General features: G+C 48.1%; 1 protein-coding gene and 1 long non-coding RNA gene across 3 annotated transcripts in view; both read left to right on the top strand.

Annotated features, from left to right (window-relative positions):
* Positions 1-24542, top strand: part of HIF1AN (hypoxia inducible factor 1 subunit alpha inhibitor) — a 77556-nt gene that overhangs the window by 8590 nt on the left and 44424 nt on the right. Inside the window, exons 6-8 of one of the 2 annotated variants that reach the window (XM_047073312.1) lie at positions 200-263; positions 497-607; positions 1416-3246. The exons of the other annotated variant lie outside the window; for it this stretch is intronic. Coding sequence (XP_046929268.1) covers positions 200-263; positions 497-607; positions 1416-1460 — 220 coding nt within the window. The 3' untranslated portion in view covers positions 1461-3246. Of the gene's footprint in view, positions 1-199; positions 264-496; positions 608-1415; positions 3247-24542 lie in introns of those variants that run through there. 2 annotated transcript variants of the gene reach the window in all.
* On the top strand, positions 4338-8765 carry LOC124507066 (uncharacterized). The gene is made up of 2 exons (XR_006960928.1): positions 4338-7260; positions 7946-8765. It is a non-coding gene; the product is annotated as an uncharacterized LOC124507066 (long non-coding RNA).

The following is a 24542-nucleotide window of genomic DNA, read 5'->3' on the forward strand; positions in this document are numbered from 1 at the left end:
CTTGAGGCTGGAGACACTGTTCTTGGCTCTTTTGTATTTGGAGACTGAACACCACTGCCTCTGGTCCCGGGTGTGTTTCACAGAATAAGTGTAACGATAACGTCCTTGTTATTTGCCCTAGCTGGAATTTACCACTTTTTTCCATTCCTCTCTCTAAAGAATATTGGTGGCAAATAGGAGCATGTTTATTTTCTTGCAGGTGGCATCACATAGAGTCATTACTAAATGGGGGGATTACCATCACTGTGAACTTCTGGTATAAGGTGAATATGGGTTTTTTCCCCCTAGATGGGATTGGGGTGAGGTAGGTGTAATAAATGATTTGGGGGCAGGGTGGGGAGGTTCGCTATCTCTGCAATTGACTCCCAGGTCTTTGGGGAGATGAAGAGGGATGGGATTGAACTGGGCTTCTTAAAAGGGAAGAAGCTTCTAGAACGGTGGGTTACACTGAAGCCTGCTGCTAAAGGCATTTCCTGAGCTGCTGCTTCCTTTGCAGGGGGCCCCCACCCCTAAGAGAATTGAATATCCTCTCAAAGCCCATCAGAAAGTGGCCATAATGAGAAACATTGAGAAGATGCTTGGAGAGGCCTTGGGGAACCCACAAGAGGTATGTGGCTGCCCCAAGGTGGCACTCCTGTGGCCCAGTGGGCAGAGTGACCAAGAAAAGTCAGGATTGGTGTCACGTTCTCCATAGCTCCTCTGTTTCAGTGTGTGGTGTCCTTTCTCTCCATAGAGGTTATGGGTATGTTCAGAAAATCTTTGTTTTCTGGTGAGAGCTGGGCTTGACTGGTGGATCAATTATAATCTGTTCCATGCTAGTGGTAATGTTCCCCGTGGGGCTTGTGTGCCAGCTGGGGACCCCTGAGGGGATTCTTCTGGAACGGAAAGTGAGCAGTAAAGCATCTCCTCACATTCTCCCAGCTGTGCCAAGGCTGCTCTAGGTAATGTTGAGACCTGCTTCCCACACAGGTGTGCCAGTGGCCCATTGGGTACCCAGGGGAGGTATTTGTAATGCTCTTGCCTTCTTCCTGTGGATAGCCTCAGCATGCAGAGGACCTGTGGGATTGGGAGGTGGCACCAGCCCCAATTGCAGGTGACCGTTTCAGGATACAGAGGCATTTAACCTTCTTAAATCACATTTAAGAAACATGCAGGCACTCTTGGGTGGCTCCTCTGACCTGTCAGTTTGGTGCTGCCTATAAGGTATTGTGAGAGGGAAAGTATTACAAGATGGACCCAGAGGAGGGGACCATGTCCTGGAATATTTTCCAGGAAGAGAGTAGGTTAGAGGGTTTTAAAGATTGAAAGCCTTGTCCCTGCCCTTGGCTGGACATCGAATGCCTCCAGACACACCACGTCTGGTTCCAGGGCCAGGGGACAGGCAGTTCTGACTGGCTCCTCATGTCTCTTCACAGGTGGGGCCCTTGTTGAACACAATGATCAAGGGTCGATACAACTAGCCTGCCAGGAGTCGAGGCCTCCTGCCAGGTGACTGCTAGCCCGTCCACACCGCTTCATTGATGAGGACAGGAGACTCCAGGCGCTAGTATTGCACGCTGCACTTAATGGACTGGACTCTTGCCATGGCCCTGGAGGCAGGTGTTTGGGGCAAGGCAGGGTGGTTGGCACTCCACTCCCATTTGGAGGGACTTCTTGCCCTTGCCTCTGTGCCCCAGCATCTTCCCTCTCTGCCCCCTAAGGTCCTGCATTCAGTGTGTGGAGTCCCAGCTTCTGGTTGTCATCACATCTGTGTGTGTCAGTCTGTCACCCTCAGGATGTGTGTGCGTGTGTGTGCATGCACACGCATGTATGTATCTGTTTCTTGCTTTCTCCGGGGTCAGGATGGCGCTGCTGGCTCTCAGCCCTGTCTCCTGCAACCTCAGTGCCTCAGCCTGAGAGAGAGGAGATGGTCTTGGACGCCCACCACACCTGGGCTGCAGGGCCAGAGCTCTCCTGACCATCAGGTCAGTCTGCCTCCTTCCAGTTTTCGCAGAGTCAGGCTCTAGGCTGGGTGGGAATGGCCACCGGGACTCTTCGTGGGGAAAGTGAGAGGGAGGTTTGCCTCTATGAGCCTAGGTAGGCTTCCTGTGAGAGAATTAGACAAGGTTCTGACTCGGACCTTTAAGCTCAAGCCATACATAGAAAACAGCCTTGGGATACGAGAACCAAGGATTATGTATAAGTTCCAAATTGCAGACACATACAGCTTCTCTCTTTCAGCACCAGCTCTTGGCTCCCTGTGCTGAGTACCAAGGGAGTCCTCCTGTAGTGGCTTCTCTAGGTTCTAGGGGTATAAGCCTCTGTGGATGTGTGTGTGGTGTGTGTGTGCATGCGCGTGTGTGTCCACACTGGCCTGCCTCTTTGCTTACCAGGTTTCTCCACTGCTTAACCTTGTCCAGTGGGACAGACAGTGTGAGCCCCAGGGAAGTACCGCCTGACCTAGCCTAAAGCTTTTACACTTAGTTTTAGCCATTGGACACTCTTCGGGTCTCACTGCAAACTGCCTGAGGCTGACTGGCTAGAGCGTCCAGGCCCTGTGACCCTCACTCCCCAGGCCACGTCCTCTTCTGCAGTCCTTCCTGCCTGAGTAGATGAAATGGGGTCAAGCTTAGGCAGCTAACTTGCCACTGTCATCCACCTCAGGGCAAGGACAAAAATGTAGCCTTGCCTCTTAAAGCCAGCGCCTCTGCCAGACCCCACTGTAATGTTCCACAAACACTCTTGAAAGTCAGGGCAACCAATGGAGCACAGAAGTGGAATTTTTTTTTTTTCCTGTTCATTGTTACTTGTGGGAACCCGTGTCAGGGCCGCAGCTTATAGCTGGGCACTGCACCACTTGAAGGGCCATCAGTCACATGACTCAGTGGAACTGGGGCCCCGGGAATTGGGCAGTGTGGTGGCCCTGTGTCTTCTCACCTCCAGTCCCATCTCCATGCCCCTTCTTCCTGGAAGGAAAGAGGAGCTGGAGTTGGAAAACTGATTTTATCCCCCCCCCCTTTTTTTTTTGCCAAAGGTTTACTTTCAGTGTCTGAGCTGTGGCTCTAAGTCCCGAAGCTCAGTTTACAGTTACAGCGCACTGATGGACTGAGAGGGTGTGTGTATGTGTGTGTGCATCTGTGTATGTATTTTGGGGAGGGGCGTCTATTTGTAGTGCCCCATTCTGGGGTTCTCTGATGCAGCGTGGGTGCGCAAACACGGTACCTTCTCAAGTGTAGTTCTTTCAAATATAGCCAATGCTGGAAAATATGATTGCAGTGATCTCCATCCCTCTATCTCTTTTGGGAAAGAGGAGCACAGCAAAGAAAATAAGGCAGACAGATGATAAACTTGACCACAGTCAAACTTTGAAAGATTATTTTCATTCTCCTTAGCAGGTCTGCTGCATTCCTGGCTCAGCCCTCAAAGATGAGGGTGACGTACGGCAGGAGGCATGTGCCACTCAGCTGGTCCTTGCTGGGTGCTGTGCTGACACAGGTCTGACCTAAGGCTACCAAGGGGGAGGATCCTTTATAGGATTGGTCCTGATCCATGGATAATATAATAGTGACCCTGATAGTTAGACACCTGCCTAGTGCTCTTATCTTGTTCCTCACTATCCTGCAAGGTGGGTATTCTCATTTCACAGCTAAAGAGATGGGTTCAGAGCAGTTTCAGTGATTAATGGCAGTAAGGATTTAAACCTAGTGCTATTTGGCTGCAAACCCCCTGCTCCCTTTCCACCAAATTGTTGGTTCTCCTACCTTTCCTCCTCCTCTGCACTACAAGCCATCCTCGGATCTCACCCCGCTGTGCAGTGCCCAAGAGGATGCATGAGATACAGCTCAGGGTAAAAGCTCTTCTGGGCTCCAGCTAAAGACCTCTTGGGAAAACTACTGGGAAGCCCTGTTCTGAGTGCAGAGTGCTGGGAGGAGCTGTGGGGAAATGGAGTTCTAGACCCTAGTGCATTATTTGTGTGTCCTTGAATGGGCCCCGTAATTTCTCCCAGCACACGTCTGCACCTATGAGATTGAAGATTCAGTTCTAGATAATAACTAAGAACATTGATTCATGTTCTGCTGCTTCCCTTTCCCCCAAGGAAGAGATCTAGGCTCCTTCCCTCACTTACCTAGATTAGGGCTGTTCGGGCTCAAATTCTACTTGCAGCTGAGGAAACTTACCTGCTCTGTTGCTTACTCCTGTGCTGGCCAGCAGTGTAGAGGCAGACACACCAAGGGAAGGTGGGCCTTTGGGCCTGAATGGAGGTCAGCCATATTGCAGGCTCCCATTTTTATACCAGCAGGTACACAGGAAACTACTCTTTTGTGAAGTCAAATATTTGTTGGGGGGTTGGAGTTCGGGGGAGGGAGGGGGGGCTGTTCTGGGCATCAGTTGAGCAGATGCCCAGGATGCCTGGGGGAGACCAGCTTCCCGTACAAATCAGAGCTCTAAATTACAAGGTTTTTACCAACGCGAACAGTTGGGGGAAGTCGTCTGCTCTCATTTGCGTAATGGTTTCTGTCACTGGTGATTAGACACAGGATGAAGGAAAAGAAATTTGACAATTAGGAATGAGCGATCATTAATCTGAATCTGTTAGGAGACAGAGAGGGGAAGGATCCTTATCGGTGGGCCAGCCCAGTGTGGGGAGGCCCTCCCTCTGCCCCCACCAGAGACTCTTGGGCCACGTACCCTTTCCTTGTTTCCACAAGCCGACTGAGCTGATATTTCTTGACAGGCTAGGTGGGCCCAGTCCCCAGCCTGAGGTGGATACAGGAATGGACACGTATAGGCACGAGCCATCAGAGAGAGAGAGATGGGTGTCAATTGCAAGTGGTAGGGCAAAGGATAACGACAGAATAGTTGTGACATGCTTGCTGTTTGTGGAAAAATTTTTTAATTCAACACCCCAGATACCCTTCTTGTGACAAGTATTTGTTATATTCTAACACTACAGGGTGTGGAGAAAACCTAGTTTTTATCCTGTAGGAGCTTCTACTTAGTTGGAGGGGAAACCACATGAAACAGCCAGCGGTTATGAAGCCATGAATCGTGCGCCCTGTGAGGACAAGATGAGAGATTGTTGAGAGATGAGGAAGATCAGTAGAGAGCAAACCTCTGGGCTCCCCAGGGAGTAATGTTGATTCTTCCCAGTCAGTTCAGCCGTAGTAGTTGCGTGGAGGGCACTGAGGCCCCACCCAGATACATGAACAGGTAATGAGATCACCTCCAGTGGGCTGAGTTGTAAGGTGTGGAGATTCCCAACCTGGATCTTCCCAGGTCTCTGTGGTACCTGTGTTCATTCTTCCTCTGTCTTCAAACTTCAGGGACTGTATTAATTTGCACTAGTTGGTATTTGTTCCTCAGTTTTGTGACTTGTATGTGGTGGGTTCCTTAGATTAGAAGCTCCCTCCACGATTGGGGAAAAGGGTGGTTCCTTGTCTCCTGTCAGAATGTGAACTTCGCGGACAGGACTGTTTCTCTTCCTTGATAAGTTCCCTACCTCTGTGGCTTCTACCCTTCCAGATCGGATGCAGAGTTTAGTAGGGCTGCAGGGAATGGCCCTCAGTGACTAGTTTTACCCAAATAGGATGGATGCCGGGGTGCACTGAGAAGTGGCTCATGGGGTTCCAGGGGCCCTGGCCTTTCAAGCCTGTTCTTGTCCTTCCCCGGGACCTTCGGTGCTCGTTCTCCAGTCCCTGCTGACTTCTCTGGTGTCCTCTCAAGCTTCCTGCATTGAAGAGATGTTCCAGTTTCCCTTTTCAGGGCTCCTCCAGTTTCTCCTACTCAGCCTCCCTCTGTCCAGTCTCCACCAAGAGCCTTTTTCCTGAACGGGCGTTGCCCTTTCTTCAAAAGCCACGTCCATGGCTGCAAGTGTTGGGATAGAGTTTCTCTAGGATCCCTCTCCCTGGGATCAGCCCTGAGCATGTTTAAGTCATCTTCTCTTCTGACCTGCAGTTAGTCTGTTTGTTCTGTGCCTACTCTGCCCACGTAGCATTCCTTTGTTTGTTCTGTGTAGCCTGTTTAGCTTTTCTAACTCTGGTGGCTCTTCTGCTAGTCTTCAGCCGTCTGTTTAATCCTCACAGGTCTTGGGGTCCTTAGTGGAGACTGAGCACTTTTGGTGCGTTTTTAGGGGACGAGGCCTTAGACACTAGCAACCGTGAGGCCTGAGGATCTATGGCCAGTGGTGCCTCCAAAGATGGGTGAGGGGAGGGCACCCAGAGTCTTGGATAACGGAGAATCATGAGGAGGGATTGGGTAGGAGAATCCCCAGGAGTGGGGCCAGGCCTGGCAAGCCAGGGTGGAAGAAGCAGAGTTTTGTGTTTCCATCTGAATGCATCTGTGTGCCTTATGGTCCAGCAAGCAGTTCAGGGATTGTGGTCATCTTGTGGATGTCTCCTGGTCTGTGGTGTCTTTGGCGATGCTCTGAGTCACCAAGTTTGGCTGATCTTCGCATTTCAGCGCTTGCTGGGACGGAAACAGCATGTTGAGTAGTTTTGTGTCTGGAGCGAAGGTCTTAGATGAGACAAGCCACGGAAGCTGGGATAGCAGGTGAGGGACCAGTGGTCAGCTTACCCAGATTGTCTTTCCACTCCTCCAAGTGTTTAGGCACAAAAACTGATTAAAGAAGTGAAAAAAACTAGGCCTTGCCTTCTTCCCCACCCGAAGTCTGGGTTTTCGGTAGTATTTTGGGAAGGGGCATGTGTCCTTACCTTCCAATAGAAGCAACCTAGCATAGTGTTTTAAAGCATGGATTTTGGAGTCAGATGTGTTTGGTTCTGGTTCAGATTTCTAGCTTTGCCACTTATCAGCCAGGTTTGACCTTGTTGATTGACTTTACCTCTCTGAGCCTCAGTTTCCTCAATTACAATAATATGTGTGGGGGGCGAGGGGGAGTGTTGAAAATATCTACCTCAGGGTTGTTGGATTAACTGAAACGATGTTTGTAAAGCTTTAGCACGTACCTGGCAAGCACTTAATAAATGGCTGTGGTGGTGGTGGTTACGTTTATTATGTGACTTATTCAGAAACTTTATTTCAGTGATTTGTGAGCAGATTTCCAGTGATTTTTTTTTTTTTTTTCCTCTCTCAAGAAAACCATAGGAAAGAACAAGGAACATGCCCTGGAGACACCCACATCGAGTCGCAGGCAGACAGAAGGGCTTTGGTACCCAAACCTGTCCTAGAAGGAGGGAAACAGGGAAATGCCTGATGCCTTCTGTCTAGACAGCCAGACTTTACCACTCTCAACACCAGCCCAAGGCCAGGGTGAGAAGTCATCAGGTATGAGCTCTCCTTACGCTATGTGAGGAGTGAGGGCATCTGAAAGAGTTTCCATCACCCCTGTAGAAGCTCTTGCCAGTTTCCTACTGTGAGACACCAAAGCAGTCAAGTCCGACCTCCTTGGTTCAGTTTTATTCCATGCCCTTCACTGTATTTAAATTATATGTGTATTAAGATAGCTCTGGGGTAGAGTGGCTTTTAGAAGAGAATCCAGAAAAATATCAGACTAGAATCTTAACAGCTACCATTTGTGGAGTGCCCTGGAGCATTTCTATTCCAGACCCGGTGCTAGTTTGTGCCTGTGTGCTCTCAGTTCAGTGGGGGCACCAACCAGGCAGTTAACATTACAGATGTGCAAAGGAGAAGCTAGGTGTTCACAGCAGGCTTCCTGCAGGAAGTAACACAGGCTAAGCCGATATCTAGAAGTTAACCAGAGGTTGGGGAGTAGCCAGTTTCTTCTCTGGCTTCTCTCCCAGTTCCCAAACAAACCCTCTGCTCCTCCATGTTTAAGGGTTCTGTTAATAACACCTAGAAAGGAGCCAGGTGATGGACCCTAAAAGAAGAAACCCTTTGGTTAGCCACAGAAATCTTTGGAAATCATTTTGGTGGCTGGCCCAAGTTTGTCCTGGAGTACAGATGGATTGGACTTGCTCCCTTGTAACCTTTCCACCGTCCTCTTTCTCAGAAATCTGTCTGCATTCTGGCCTCTGGAGCCACTCTGCCACCCTACTTGGAAGAGATGCTGGATACTCAGAAGTCAGCCCGAGGTATATTCTGGCTGCCTGGAATTCTCAGCTTCTTCCACACTGACATCCTCCTGATTTCTTAGGTTTTGTCTCCCACTTTGAGCCACTCCCTTCCTCCCCACTATGAGCTGAGCCTCTCTGTAGTGCCCCCTCTGTAGCCACACACAACCTCTTGCCTCTAACCTTGGTCCCCAGCCCCATGGGTGAAGAAGACCCCTCTCTAGCTTGTGCCAAGTCATTCCTGGACTATAGGCCATTCTGTAGTCGCTTTGCATTCACCTCTTCACTTCTAGCCTTCTCTTTGGTCCTTAAGGGCAGCTCTACTCCTTAACCCAAAATGTAAGCTATATCTGGGCTAGGTTTTTATTACCGCTCCAATATAAAGTGTATAATGCAACATAGGGTAGTGATTGAGAATGAGGGCTCTGCATACCTGACTTTGAATCCTAGATCTGTCATTCTATATGACCTTGGGCAAAATGACAGACTGCTTGTAACTCCTTTATATATATGGGGATAACTACTACATTGTCAAGGCTGTATGAAATACGGTTTGTAAAGAAAGGCTTAGCAGAGTGACTATTTGATAGCAAGCCTCAGCCCTTCTGTCTTTCAAAGGCTTCACCTCTTCCTCATCTAGCTTTCCAACAGGTCCTGCTTCCAGTCTCAGGGTAAGTCTAGTTGTCAACTCATGAGCAGAGCAGAGATATGAACTTTCCTGCTTATGTTATGAGTCCCTGCCCCTTCTCGGTGACCTGATTCACAGGACCCTATCACACCACCATCACTGGGAAATGGTCTTCCAGAATCTCTCTTCTATAATATTAAAACAATGGCAGTGACAGTAGAAAACGTCAGAACTGCTGCCAAGGGGTAAGAGGCACTGAAGGTGTGTGCAAGCTGGAGGCATAACAGGCAGGGACTTTGAGGCAAGGAGATTGATGCAGAGGCCACCATACTAGTTGAAAGGCAGCAGGACCATGGACTTTAAGGTTCCCTCTAAGTTTTCAAATAGCTTTTGACAGTGGTGTTTGAGCAACATCCTACCCACTTTATAGTCAGTGTGTAGTCCTTGATCTCACAAGGGTTTGTGTGATGTCTTTTTTTTTTTTTTTTTCAACGTTTATTTATTTTTGGGACAGAGAGAGACAGAGCATGAACGGGGGAGGGGCAGAGAGAGAGGGAGACACAGAATCGGAAACAGGCTCCAGGCTCTGAGCCATCAGCCCAGAGCCCGACGCGGGGCTTGAACTCACGGACAGTGAGATCGTGACCTGGCTGAAGTCGGACGCTTAACCGACTGCGCCACCCAGGCGCCCCTTGTGTGATGTCTTAATAAGAATAGAGGCATTAGATGTGCCTCCCGGGTTTGAAATCCCTATTTGCTGCTTCCCGCTTCCATCCTTAGGTGAGTTGAGGGTTCTTGGTCTTGGCTGCTTCACCTGTGAGGGCTGGGAAATAGCACATGGCTTGCAATATTGTTACACGAGTACGTGGGAATGTTGTAAAAATACCCAGTTCAGTGTGGGCACTTAGGAAGTGGTTTATTATGAAGACCCGAGTGTCTTTGAACAGTGTTCAATTAGTATTTGGAGAGAAGGAAACTGCTGGCAGCAGGGCCTTTTGGATCCTACTGACTCAGGATACCATGCCTGAAGCAGAATCTCACAGGAGATGGCTTGGTGGAAGAGCAAAATGGAGAAGATCATAAAACTTTGGAAGAGCCTGAATGTCTGTGAGAGGAAGGGCTGGGGACAAAGGTGGTTTTGCCAGGATGGGGTCTTGGGGAACAGAAGCAGAGACCTAAGCTCTAGTTTACCACCTAATTCCCAGAAGGAGAGAGGAAATGGGACAGGAGAGTGTCTGTGGAGGACACTGGCTGAGTGAAAAGAAAACAAGATTCAAGGGCAGTGAACCTACATGTAGATGTACTTTTCACAGGCTGGTTGACTTTGGGCATGTTTGTGTCTATGCTTCAGTCTTCATATTTAAAATTGGCTAATACTGCTACTACCTTGCTTACAGTATAGATGGGACAGTTTACATGAAAATGCCGTCTAAACAGAGTACTATGTGTTTGCTGTTGGGTGGTTGTTAGGGTGAGGGTCTAGGAGAACGTTTCCAGAATGGATGAGTTACAGAATTGCAACAGTTCACAGATTAGAGCCTCCCACGTTTTCAGGAGGAAGTAGTAAAGCAGCGTTTCCCACCAGTACACTGTTCTTTCATCCTGCCAATGTTTGACTAGGAAGGATTTTGATTAAAGAAGAAAAAGCAGTGTGGTGAGAAAGGGCAGTTTTGGAGTTGGCATGGACTCGGTTTGAATCTTGGTTTTACCATTCCCAGCATTGAGATGGTCAGATAACTTACCATCTCTGAGTTTTGGTTTCTTAACAGGCCTCTTCATGTGGCTGTTGGGAATGAATGAGCTGCCTCACTGCCTAGTGCCTATCTAGTAAGTGCCCAGTAAATGTTTGTTCCCTTTCTTTCACTTCTTTTCCCCTTAGACAAGAAAGCTTCAGTTTACCCAGCATAAAAGGGTCTCAGTTATCCATACCTTAATAGGAACAAGTAATACCAGATTTCTAGGGTGAGATCAGTTGCCCTTTAAGGCAAGAAAAAGGCAAGGGAAGAATTGTGGAGAAGGGGGCACAATCCCACAGTGTTGGGGGTGCAGTACAGGGACTCTCATTATTGAGTTGGTACAGGGGTGGGTGAACAAAGGGTGACGTTGAGAGGTGAGAATTTCAAGAAAGAAGGTGGGTGCTGGGGCGCTTGGTTGGCTCAGTCGGTTAAGTGTCTGACTTCGGCTCAGGTCATGATCTTGCAGTTTGTGAGTTCGATCCCCGCATCAGGCTCTTTGCTGATAGCTGGCAGCCTGGAGCCTTCTTCGGATTCTGTGTCTCCCTCTCTTTCTGCCCCTCCCTGCTCACAGTCTGTCTCTCTCTCCCTCAAAATAAATATTAAAACATACTAAAAAAAAAAAAAGGTGGGTGCTGACTGCTAGAGGGAAAGCCATTCGAGCAGAGGCTGTATGGAGTGGAGGACAGAGTGAACTAAGGGTGAGAAGACCAGAGTTCTGCCAGGAGAACCTTAGGAATAGTGACTAAAAGTCAAAGTTATGAAGATGTCTTGCCTTCAACCAGCTATCATTTTAATACCTGTAAGAGTTGTGGTCCTCTCAGAAAGGAAGAATATAAAAAGAAAGCAGTTATCCTCAAGATGGAAAGACATGTTGTTGTTTAAGTAATCTTTATGACCAACGTGGGGCTTGAACTCACAACCCTGAGATCAAGAGTCACATGCTCTACTGAGTGAACCAGCCAGCTGCCTCAAGATGGAAAGACTTCTAGATGTTTTTAGAGCCAAGGATATGCATTACCCCAACCAGGGTATATGGTAGCCCAGTTGGGGTTCTGGTCTTCTATGAGAAAATGCAGTTAGGTACTGAAGAGCATAGAACTCAGGGATGATTTGAGTGGCCACCTCTTTAAATAATGGAGGTCCTTTGGTAGGGCTTTCCAGAGGCTACAAGTAGGACTTTCTGGGTCCCATCTTACAATTCAGTCACTGGTCCAACCAGAGTTTCTGGTTTATACCTTCAGCCATCTGAGAAGGTGACCTCAAAACTATATGGGGCAGCATCAGTTGCCTCTTTGATAGGTAGGCACGCATCTTTTAGCACTGGAGGACTTAGAATGAAGGACAGTAGTGTTTAATTAAGAACATCAAAGCCACAGCATTACTACATTTGCTTTTAAGGAATCTATATATATATTTTTTTAAGTTTATTTATTTTGAGAGAGAGCAGGCCAGCAGGGGAGGGGCAAAGAGAGTGGGAGAGAAAGAATCACAAGCAGCCTCCGAGCATTTGGCACAGAGCCTGTCGCAGGGCTCCATCTCACAATCGCAAGATTGTGACCTGAGCCGAAATCCATAGTCAGATGCTTAACGACTGAGCTACAGAGGTGCCCCTGTGCCATTTGTATTAAAGAGTGTTGAGTAATTTATTTAGGCTTGAATCTTATGTTGAAATCTTGCTAAGTTTCTATATAGTTTTGGAACATTTTAAATGATTTAAGATTTGCTATATTTATAAACTTAATTTATTGGAGACATAATAAGTACTTGGGAAGGTTTATTTCAGTCAGATAAATGAAGTACTTGAGGAAATCAAATACATTAACCTTCCATTAAACCAAACTCCTTTGTTTTATAAGCAGAACTAAGGTTTATGTAACTCTGAAAGTTGAATATACCTTTTAAAACTAATATCTTAAAACTAATATTCTCTACACAAAAGTCACCCATATGGATATCAGAAAACTCAGGGAATGTAGTATTACCACAAAGCCAAGTCTTTAGCCTCTCCAAGTACCAGGTAACTGGCAGCAGTTAATATGGCCAACATGGGTCAAATCAGAAATACATGTTTTTTTAAAGTTTTTTTAATTAGCATTTAAAATCAGTTTCCATCTAAAAAGCCAGATTTTGGCCTGTCTGGAAAATCAAAAGATATGACAATAAAATTTATAGGACAATTGGCTGGAGCCGAGTAGCCGCCACTCTTTTGGGGGTGTTCCTTCCAGTTTGCTATAGTCACTGTGTCTCTGGTTTGTCTGGTTTATCCCTAGTTTGTCTCATTTCTGTGACCTGTCTGGCCCCATAGATTTTTAAGCGTGTGACCCCTGAACTAGAGGTTCTGAGGTTTCCAACATCTGGTTCATAGCCTTGGGTAAGGGCTCAGGAAAAGTGCAGGCCCCAACCTCCTCTCTGTTCTTGTCTGCACTCCAGCTAGGCTGTCTTCCCACCTGGATTGGTCCCAGGACGGGATTCAGCCCCTCTAGGAAATATGTGAGAAATTTCCAGGCTCAGACTTCCCTGTTTTGCTGCTCTTTTCTATGACCAGACCAGTTCCAGGTCTTTTCTTGCCCAGACGTTTTGCCTAGGCACTTAAATCATGTCTCAGTTCTTGTGAATTTCCTGATCACCTTTATAATTTGACCACAGCCTCACTTTGGTTTGGTGAGTGAGGGTTCCTCCTCCTCTCCCCCCCCCCCCCCGGGTTCTCTGCTTTAGATTATACCTGCTCTCTCTAGCCTGAGGTATGGAAGATTACTGACAGTTCAGGAGATATGAGAGGTGAGTTTTGGATTTTCAAGAGAAAGAGGCAGAGGCCAACCATAGTTTAGGGAGGCAACTAGTAGCTTTTTAGAGGAGGGAGGCTACTTCATATATGTGAAGGCAGAAGAGAAGACAGGAGAGAACTTAGGTGTGAGGATAGGGTCTCAGAAGGCACAGGGTGATAAGATAGGAAATGGCAATAGTTGCTTAAACTCAGGGAGATCCTGAAGCTCAGAAATATCTGCAGAGACAAGAGATACAGGAGGGAGCACCACTGGGGGCCTGTAATCTCCTAATGTTACAATTAAATAAATAGCACTATATACTTTGGAAAGAGGGCATAGTCATGATATTGGGGTCACAGCCTGGGGCAAGAGAAATTTCCACCAGTGCAGCTGATAGCCTCTCACAGTATCTGTAGACATAGCAGAAACATCTGAACCAAATGGTCATGTTGCTTGGTGAAGAGCCGGACCCAGTGAGGGCTGATCAATGGATCCATGTCCTCCTAGGCCAGAGGGAAGTCTCCAGCAGCATGCTGTAGGGATCAGTCTGGGCCTGTGTCCTGTCTGACATTTTTATTGACAACTGACCAAGGCAGCAGGTTCATCAAGTTTGCAGGTGATAGAGCTGGGAGGGGCAGCTAATACTTTGCATGAGAGAGTCAGGATTCAAAATGATTTCAACAGGCTGGAACACTGGGCTGGAACCAACAAGATTAAATTTAACAGGGATAAATGTAGAGTCCTGCACTTAGGTTAAAACAAAATCAATGACATAAGTACTGGGCGGGGGGCGGGCCCAGCTTGACAGCAGTTCATGAAGAAAGACCTGGTGGGGGGGGGTGGTTAGTTGACTGCAAACTCAATAGGAGTCAACCATGTGATGTGACTGCTAAAACCTCTAATACAGTCACGAATTGCATTAACCAAAAAGCAACCAGATCAAGGAAGGCCATCACTCCACTGCTTTCTCAGATTGTCAGGCCACCTCTGGAATACTGGGTCCTCTTTTCTAAAGGAGGTCAGTGACAAATGAGAATATTTTGACAAGCAGCCAGCATGGCCGTGGGCCTGACTACTGCCAGAAACTTTCAAGAAACTCGGGTGCTGAGCTTCTGGGATGAAGAGCAGGGGTGTATAATCAGAACCCAAACAAAGATACAAAGTGTATCTTGAGCACTTCTCTGGAGGTTGGGAAAAAATCTGGGAGTCTGCTTTCCTCCCATCCTGTGGGTACCCACAGACACTGGCCTGTGAGTCTCATCACAGGCCTTTCTTAGTCGGAGGACTAAGGGTTACTTCGATGGGGTCTAGAATGGGGATCAGCACGGGAGTAAGTAGGAAATGGGGTAGTGAAGTGGGAAGGAAGCTGCACATTTGCATCTCCAGCACCTCCTTTCATCATTCGCCCCCGGGATGTGCAGTCCCCATTTTGGTCACAACGTGGCGCCCTCGCTCCACATGGATCCTGAGCCAATGGCGAGAGCGGAGTGGGTGGCCTGGCTGCAGCTGCACCTGCACTTTCCGCACTCCCCACTATGGGGAGCCCACGGGGGGCACTCAGCTTAGTCGTGTTTGACTTGGGACTTCTGTGTGGCCAAGAAGACGACTGAGGTGAGGAAAAGCTTGCCCGTGGCACAAACGTGTGGGATCCAGATGTGGCTCCTATTACGGCCACATACTCCAACGTGAGCTACTCCGCACATGACCTCTTGTCTGCCCTGGCACGGAGCACAAGCTGCAGAGGGCTGCTTCTATGACAGGAGGGTTCCTGGGACACTAAGGACTCCATCACAGTGGGATCAGGGGTGAACCCAAATCCCCCATAGTGACTGGCTGTGTTACTGTCACCAACTTACCTAAGCTTTATATGTCGGGTTCCTTAACTGAAGTAGAATAACAATGCCAAGTTCATGGAGTTGTTAAGATTGAATGAGGCATCTAGGGCAATGATTCTGAACTGGTGTAGGAATCATCAGACAAGATTGTAAATGTGATTTCTGACCCCACCACCAGTCATTTAGTAGTTCTGGATGGAGCCCAGGAACCTGTTTTTCTAGCCAGTTCCCCAGGTGATTCTGATGTTCATGGTTCTCTGACCACATTTTGAGAAATTGACCTAGGACACGGAAGGTGACCTAGTTAATATGCATTAGTTCTTGGAGCCTGTAGGAGGGACAATGAGGATCATCGGGCTGGGCTCACAAGAGTACACAGGCTTGCTCTCCAGATAACTGTAGCCTTGATGGAGAAGGAAGATGGGTCTGGAGATGGGGATATGATATTAAAGCTCAAAATGGATGTTTGAGAACTGAGAAGATTGGGTATACTGAGGGCTATAGAGGAATTGGTGTGCTGGCACTAGGGCTGGGAGCCACTTGATGGGGTGTTGGTGTATTGGAGCACTGGGTGTAATGTGTTGAAGGGAATGGGGTTAGAGTGTACTGGGAGGGGAAGAAGCTGAGAGGTTGAGGTGGAGTACATTGACGTTTTCTTGGAGGACTGGAGATTGAGGTTTGTTCTATCATGATGGGGCCAAGAAGACATAATGATGGAGACTGCGATGCTCAGTGAAGCCCCGTGGGGGCAGCCATGCTTTGTGATTTGTGATGAGGCATTGAGCTCAGCCTTCTAACTTTTTTTTTTTTTTTTTTTGGAGTAAGAGGGGAGGAGGATGCTCCTTAAGAGCTTCTGGGGGAACTTTCTTGCCCCCAGAGGGCATACGGGTGTGTGTGTGTGTGTGTGTGTGTGTGTGTGTGTGTGTGTAGGAGAAGGTTAGCTTATGCAATGAGATTTTCAAAAGTTCCTTTCTGGATTTCATGACTGACTTGAAAGGAGTCAGTCCCCAGGACACACTCATCTCCTCTGCCTACACACACAATAACATTTGACCTGTGTAATTTCTCTTGGGGCTCAACTCCCCAAAAGGGGGCACTCTTGTCAGCAGCTCGCGAGCATGTGGATGTCTGCCAACTGAAAACACCTTCCGGAAACTCTGAAGACCTTCCCAGAGGAACATTCTAGAAAGAATCCTCAAATTCAAATCCTTGAACACTGGAGCTGGAAGAGAACTTAGATACCATCTGATGCAGTCTCCCTCAGCTTGGTCCTGAGGGATAGACACCTGTTGCGGACACTCTGCTTTCTAAGCTTCTGGGGACCCCAGAAGCTGACGTGGGAGATGAGACTCACAGTGAAAAGGGAGACTCAGTAGAGTAGGGTTGTGGGTTCTGCCAGTAAACACCTAGGTCAGAGGGGGATGAACACCTACAAAAGAAGGTTCCCTAGAGCAGGGTGGCTAGGCTGCACTTTAAAATGGGTAGGATTTATTTTTAGTTATTTTTCTTCTATAATTTTATGAAAAAAAAAATACTGGATTAGAGGGTGGGACATGTTCTGCCACAGAGGAGCACAGCTACAGAGGCCTGGATCCATCTAAGGTTTGGGGGACAATAAAGAGGCCACTTGGTTAGAGGTTACTGATCACTGCTGGGCAGAGTGAGAAGGGCAGGAAGGTCTGGGTGCAGCAGGAGGTATGAGGCTGGAGGCCAGAGGAAAGGAACTGGATTGGGCTCATTGTAGGGACACTGAGGATCGAGTCTAAAGAATCAAATGAGAGTACCCAAGGAGATAGAAGAGGGCTACAGGGACAGGTGTGAACATGCCAAAGAAGCACTTCCCAGGGCATCAAAAATTTAACCAAGAGAGTAGAGGCAGACATGGGGTGATCACAGGCTTGAACTCTGAAGAGTTTGGAATAGGAGGTGGGGGTAAGGAAGGTCATTAGAGTCGGTGATTAAGAAGTCAGCAGAATGGTAGGGGCCAAAGTGAGTTGGTGGAGAAGAGATACGGGCAGCAAGGTAGACTATATAGGCTATCCTTTGAAAAATACATGGAGGACTGGAGGCAGTCCATTTTGAAAAGCTACAGTGAAGCTTTGTTAGAGGTAGAGAAACAGATTTGTGGACAGAGGAGAAGAAGCCATTGGAGAGGAAGAGACTGGCGTCACTAGAAAGACAACACCGGGAAGAACCAGTTATAGAAGGGAAAGGAAAGACATGGAAACAGCCTAAAAGGTCAAAGCCTCAGATCTGAAGAAAGGGGTGAGGTGAGGAACTCCACTTGGACCCAGGCTTTGATCTAAAAATAGTCATGATTGAGGTCAACTTATTCAAGTAAAGGTGCCTGGGGTGGGGCTGGGCTGGAGGAACATAGAAGGCAATGGTGGAATCAAAGGAGTAGTCTAACGTCTAACATAATGCCCATTGGTGCCAGGACACAGTGGGGCTGGGCTGGGGTTTGTCTTGGGCAGGGTCTGAAGCTGTGCCTTTGGGAGCAGGATGGAGCAAGCCAGTCACAGTGTAACCATATTACAACTGTGTCAGATGCCTAGAGGCCAGGACACCGTGAGGGCAGTGAGGGACCTTGCTAGGGGAACAGAGGGACAGCTGTCAGATCCTGACCTATGGGGGCTTGATGGAACAGTGGCAGCCATACAATGTGGGGGTCAAGGGCCTGGATTCAAATGTGAGGAGTTACTGTTACTCCTTTTAAGTGTCTGAGATGGATTCTGAGTGGAGAGAAAAATGTAAGGAGATGCATAAAGGGAGCATTGCTTTGTACTAAACACTGTTCTATATAAGTGAATTTAATCCTCACAAGCACCCCCCCCCCATGAATTAGGTGCTATTATTATTACCATTTCACAAATGAAGTTCAGAGAGGGAAAGTAGCTTGGCCAAGGTCACATAGCCGGTTGGTGGCAGAATTAGTATTTGAAAGATTTTTTCTGACTTGAGTGTCTATTTTCTGCTATGCCTTTTTATTAGCTGCTTACCAGGTAGGTGACCTTGGATAAGTTACTTGATTTCTCTCCTCACTTTCCACATAGAGAGTGCTACTTAAGGGGATGCCATTAATTGGTATTATTTTATTGTTGTCTTTGTCCCTTACTGCTTCTCAACAGAAACTGAAGACTTTGAGGAAAGTGAAGGAAGGTCCTGGGGCACAGGTCATTTAGAGAGGGTCAGGTAGTGGGGGAAGGTAAAAGAATAGGATCCAGCCAGTGGTTCTCAACCAGGGACATTTTTGTTACCAGAGTGGCCTGGAGGAGCTATTGGGTTTTGGCGTTTTGGTAGGCAGGACCCAGGAGTGTTAACAGTGGTCAGTCACACCCCACTTGAGAACATTCAGGAGAAACCCATCTGGGAAGGATGCTTTGAGGTTTAACTCAGAAGAGTAGCAGTGCCAGAGATTGGAGCAGCTTGAGCAAGTGCCAGACGTTTGGAATGAACTTAGAGATATGTAGGGGCCTGGGAAGGATCAGACCCTGGTGGAAGCAAGTCTCCCTAGAGGGGAAGGTGGAGAGGTCTGCAAAGGTAGGCTGGGGCCAAACCCCTTAAGGCCAGGCTAAGAGGTCTGGACACCGAGCCGGAGAGGTGGAGAGCTGTGGGGTTCTGGGTGAGGGGCAGGTTATATTTAGGAAGATACTCATGCAGCCAGGGAAGAGGTTAGGGAGAGTCTGGAGACTCGTTAGGGGATTGAGGCCAAACATTGGCAAGAAACAGCCATGAGCTGGACAGAGTTTGGGGTTGGAGTAAGTGGAAACACTAAGGAAACTCCCAGCATGAAGATGCATAAATGGAGAGTGGCTGGGGCTGGATCTGGCAGGCACTGATCTGGGAAGGAATTCTGGGAGAGGTGGGCTGGTTTGGGACCCACGTCTGGTGTTTGGGACATGGTGATTATGGTGGATTTAAGGTGATAGGGAGTCAGGAGAGAGATGTGAGGAGCCAGAGACACTGTTCGAAGTCAGGACTGAAGTACAGATTTGGGAGTCAGTAATCCACATCTATTGAGGGCCATTCCTATGGGGTTGCTGGTTGAATTTGAAGTCCTACTTGCGGATACATTGGTCATGGGAGAGGATGTGAAGTGCTACAATCTTCAGATAGCCTGGCCCTCTCTGCACATAAGGGAGGAAGAACTGCTGGGAGAGAGGCCAGGACACTAGGAGGCCAAGAGCTTCCTGGAGGCCTCACTAGTGCCAGGCTCCACAGAGAAAAGGCCCAGGGTCTGACTGCTTTCAGAGCAAGTGACTTCAAGACAGCAGCAGGGTGGAGGGCAGAGTCAGGCAATGGAGCCACTGAGGAAAGGGGGTGGTAGGTGAAGGTGGCTGGTGAGTTGGAGGTTTTGGAGTTCAAGAAGAGAGGGGCAGAACTGGGGTTCTGAAGGCAGGTTAAGAGGGTGTATTTGAGAGAGGCAGTGGTGAGGCTGATGGAGGGGAAGAAACCAGAAAGGAGGTTCCTCTATGACCTAAGGGGTTCCCAAGTAACTATCCTCAACTTAGGTACAAAGTAATGGATTTTTCCAGACTCAATCCTCTGGCCTTTCTCTGCACACTCCCCAACCCCCAGTTTAGGCTATTTCCTCTGTTCTTCCTCAAGAAACACAGAAAAGAACAGGGAGCCCATGTCCCGTAACTATTCTGATTCATCTGGCTTTCCTACCCAGCCCTCCAGGCTCAGTGATTTCCTGCGCCTTCAGTCTTCCCTTCCCCAGGATACAGTTTGCTCCCATTAGGTGACCTGACCATAGAGTTTTTTCCTATTTGGAAAACCCCAACGCGTGTGGGTTTTTCAGGAAGCTTGTAGACCACCCTGCACTCTGCTCCCCCTTCCCCCATAATCTTCTGCTACTCCCATTCAGGCCAGACTTGCCCTTTATTGACGGTCAAGTTGATCACCTGTCCTTCTGGGAAGTGGTGCCCTGATCCCTCCCTCATCAGCTCTCTGGTGTCTGAGTCTGTCACCAGAGTTAGAAATCAGCACAAAGTGTTGAAAACTCTCTTCTCTAGGATTCCTCCTCCAATTGGGCTCATTCAATTCTTATTGGTCTTTTCCTCTGTTGATTCTGCAGGTGGGGTTCCACTTAGGTAACTTTGCAGCATGTGCTCTGGTATCTTACTGTTTTGGAACCATTTTGGTTCTGTTGCATTGTGATATTCTAGAATGGAGCTAGAGATCACCTAGTACAGAAATTTTAAAGAATATATTTTTTAAAGCTTATTTGTTTATATTGACAGAGCAAATGGGGGAGAGGCAGAGAGAGGGAGAGAGAGAATTCCAATCAGACTTCACACTGTCAGTGCAGAGCCCAACACAGGGCTTGAACTCACAGACTGTGAGATCATGACCTGAGTCGAAACCAAGTCAGACACTCAACCGACTGAGCCACCCAGGTGCCCCTCAAAGAATATTTTAAACTTTAGATTCTTCAATTCTGAAAAAACATACACACAGCTAAAAGTAGAAGTGGCTTTTATCAGCAAACTTGCTCACCCTTGCCCCAGCCTTTGCCCACAGCAGCTTTGGATGCTCCTGAGAACCCCTAGAGTCCCACAGAACACATTTTGAAAGTCTGATGCCTTAATTTATAGGTGAAAAAACGGCCCAAAGAGATGAAGGGACTTGCCCATGGTCACACAACAAGAACAAAAACTCAGGATTTTCTCAGATCCCTCCCAGTTCTAGCATTCTAGGACTTGTTAACTTCTAGCTGAGCTGTCTCTCTAGTGTTTTATGTTCTGTGTTGATCATTCATTTACTTAGCAGATGTTTATTGAGCACCAACTGTGCACTGAGTACACAGGCCCTCTGGACTATTAGGTACCAGTCCTGGTAGTGAATGGAAGCAAAAGCAGTCACTGTCTGCCCTCATAGGGCTTTCAGTGTAGTGCCAGGGGTAGAAAAACTACATCTGTGGCAAGTACCACGAAGAAGATCAACAGTGTGAAAAGGAGGACTTGGAAGTGGTTATCAGTCCATTTGAGCTGCTCGAACAAATATACCATAGACTGGGTGGCTCATAAACAACAGAAATTTATTTCTCTCGGTTCCGGAGGCTGGGAAATCTAAGATCAAGGTACTAGCAGACTTGATGTGTGGTGAGGACACAATTCCTGGATCATGGGATGATCATTCTCACTGTGTCCTCACTTGGTGAAAGGAGAGAGGAGCTCTCGAGTCCCTTTTATAGGGACACTAATCCCATTCATGAGGGCTCTACCTTCATGACCTAATCACTTCTCAAAGGCCCCACCTCCAAATACTATGACATTGGGGATTAGGTTTCAACATATGAATTTGGGGGGGACACAGACATTCAGTCTGTAGTAGCATGTGAGATTTAACCTAGTTAGAAAGTAACCTGGAGGCCAGAGCTAAAAGTAAACTGGGAGAATAGAGAACTGAAGTGTTCCAGGTGGAGGGAGCAGCATATGCAAAGCCCTGTGGCCAGAGGGAGCGAAGTTGGTGGGGGAACAAGCAAGGCTAGAGTGTAGTGTGGGAGGCGGGAATGTGGGCAGACAGGCGGCCGGCTCTGTATACCAACAAGGGCTGTTAAAGAGTGCTGGGGCTTTATTCGAGGATTAGATTGTTTCGAAAAGATGTCTCCAGTTGTAAAAGGTAACTGAATGCCCTGTCCCCAACCCTGTCTCAACTGACTTCCTTTCATTCCATCTCCTGTCTGTTTTTCTGACTTCAGTCACATGCTGCTTGGGGTGTTCTCAGCAGGTCTAGTTTCCACTTTTTGTGGCATACACATTTCAGCTGTAAGGTGTACATGTGCATTTGGTGTGTGAGTGTGTTGCTACTGTATCATTTATTCATTCAATAAATATGAAGTTATTAAGTGCTGCTATGAGGCAGGTACTGTTCACTTGTCACTATGGGCAACCAACATGATGAGTGATAGTGTGTCTTTGTGTGTGATGTTGGTGCATTGTGTCATTATGCATGAGGGCTGTGTGTAAATGTGTTGGCCATATGCTCAAAATGACGGCCACCGTGCGTAACCATGTAAGGCTCCTCTAGGTGTCATTATGTGTGCCTATCATTTTGGGTGTTTTGTCTAACTTGATGTAATAACAGCAGGTGTGGCTGACGTTGTGGATGGTTCTGTGTGTGGCTGTGTGATGTGAATGTAAGACTGTGATGTGTCTGTGTGTCTGGGAGTGCAGCTTGGGAGACCTTGTCTCCTGCAGTAAATCTAGCTTCCTGAGACTGTTGGAGGCGCTCTCCACAGCCTCTGGGATGATTGGTGCAGGGAGTGGAGCCTCCCCCGCTGGCTGGAGCTGGAGGCAGAGGGGAGAGGAGGGCGCCTGGGCAGGCCTGGCTGGCCAGACAGGGCCAGATTAATAAAGCAGGACCTGGGAGAGGGCAGGCCAGGGCGGGTGGTTTTGGCAGGAGGCGGCTGAGATGAAAGTGGTCCGACTGGCGGGCAGGCAGGTGGCCTCTCCCCTGCCCTGTCAGCACTTTTTAATGTCCCCTCAGAACGTGTGGGAGGAGTGGGGTGAGGGAAGCTGGAGCTCACCTTTCCCAGGCCCTGGAGGAGGGGCTGGGGCAGCCAGGAGGTGGGGTGGGAGGAATGCGGTTCTAGGTGTAGCTGAGAGCAAGAGTCCCATGCCTCCTCTGTCCCCTCAGTGTGCCTGACCTCCAACTATCCAGGGAGGCAGGACTAGGAAGCAAATAGAGAAGCAGAAAACAGAGAGGGAATGAAAGGGGTGACTGAGACTGTGTGCCCGCACGTAGGTGACTACTGTCAGAGTAAGCATGCGAACCTGCCTAAACAGATGAGAAGAAGGCTGAGGTCATGAGAGTATGTGAGCAGGACTCTGTGTGTGTGTGTGTGTGTGTGTGTGTGTGTGTGTGTGTGTGTGTTCAGCGCTCTGCTTATGGGAATTGAAATCTTCAAACAGGAGGCTTGCTTCCTGGTGTGGCCTGTTGCTGGTGTGTGGCTTTGGATAGGTCATTTATCCTCCCTGAGCTTCGTCCCTTCATCTCTGAAGTAGGGATGAGGGTACCTGTTCCACAGGATGATTGTTGGGCTTAAATGGACTGAAATAAATGGTCAACTGTAAATCTCTTTATAAACGTGTGGTATCATTGTTAATAATTGCATGTGGGGCGTGTTGGGTGACTGTGTGTGATGGTGTGGGTGTGTCTAGGGGCCTGGATGTCTGTGTGTATCAGTTATAGTGGGTGTCTGGGTGAGAGTAGTAAGCGTGAACTCTGTTTATGATGAGTTTGTTGCAAGAGTGAACACACAGGTGTTAGATGCATGTTGGGTCCTTATAAGCAAAATATGTGAAAATATCTGTGTGGATCCAAGAGTGGTCAGTGTCTCTGTGTGACCATGAATGCATGTGTTTGTCTGTGGGCGTCTGTATCGTTGTGTGTGTCTGATTTTGTGTCTCGAGGTGTATCTGAGTTGCCCTGGCACCTGAGATAGATGTTTGTGTCTTGGAGAGTGTGCTGGCTATGTGGGGGGGTTATGTGGGGTGGGTTTAGTGGGTCTGTGCACCCTGTGTGCGTCTCTGAGTGTGTGTCCCAATGTGAATGTGGTTGAATGTGCCTTTGTCTTGGTCGTGTGAGTGTGATGGCGGTATGTGGTGCCTTGGTGTGTGTGTGTGTGTGCGTGCATGCGAGTGTGTGTTTGGTGAGCGGCTCTGCTGCCTTAAGCACCTTTCGAATACATTGGCCACAGCTCATTGAATCCTTTAACAATCTGACTCTGCTCTTCCTTCCCCGTTTTTTCTAATTCAGTTCCTCTTATTACAAAAATAAAAAATAAAGCGCTGCCCCTTTCCAGTGGCTGGCCCCGCGGAGCCCCCGCCTCGGGACCAGCCTCGTTTCACTCCATTTCGGAGAAAACGGGAAGTCGGTAATTTTAAAAAATATTTTCTACTTTATTTGGGATTTAATGTTCTTACAGAATCCTGCTGCCTCCCTCTGTCCCCCCTCCCCATCCACCCCCAGCCCCACATGCAAGAGGCGTAATGGCCCGTTCAGCATATTAGGGGAGCCAAGTGCGCGCCTGTGTGTGTATGTATGTGAGTGTGTACACACATACACACTTGGATAAAAACACACAGAGACCCACAGCAGACACACATAGGAATACACAGCAGTTCAAATGTATACTCACACATGAACTTGAACACCCTAGTACACAAACATCACACAAAGACAGAGACCCATCCCCAGACACTGTCGCACTCTAAAGGGAAACACAAAAGCAGGAGCACTGTCAGGGTGACCCTCTGGAGACAGAGAGCCAGACAGACTGAAAGAGGGGGAAGGACAGAGACGTATTTCCAGTGAGAGACTGGAAGCAACTTTTATGCCACAGAGGAGCATGAGTAGAGCAGTTCAGAGAACGAGAGGGGTTTGGTCGTCTCTGGGCCAGGCATTGCCCCTTTTGTGCACGGGGACACCATATGGTCAAGAAGTGATGACTCAAGGTCATGCCGGGAGTCCAGACTAGGTGAGGATTGGAAATAAGAACCTGTGCCACTTTCCTGTGCCCTGCTATTGGGGTCCCAAGGCGGTAAACTCTGTAAGTGTGTGTA

The sequence above is a fragment of the Lynx rufus genome, unplaced genomic scaffold (genome assembly GCF_022079265.1).
Source record: "Lynx rufus isolate CCGP_SWC_20201006 ecotype Redwood Valley unplaced genomic scaffold, mLynRuf1.p SCAF_11, whole genome shotgun sequence".
NCBI classification, from domain to species: Eukaryota; Metazoa; Chordata; class Mammalia; order Carnivora; family Felidae; genus Lynx; species Lynx rufus.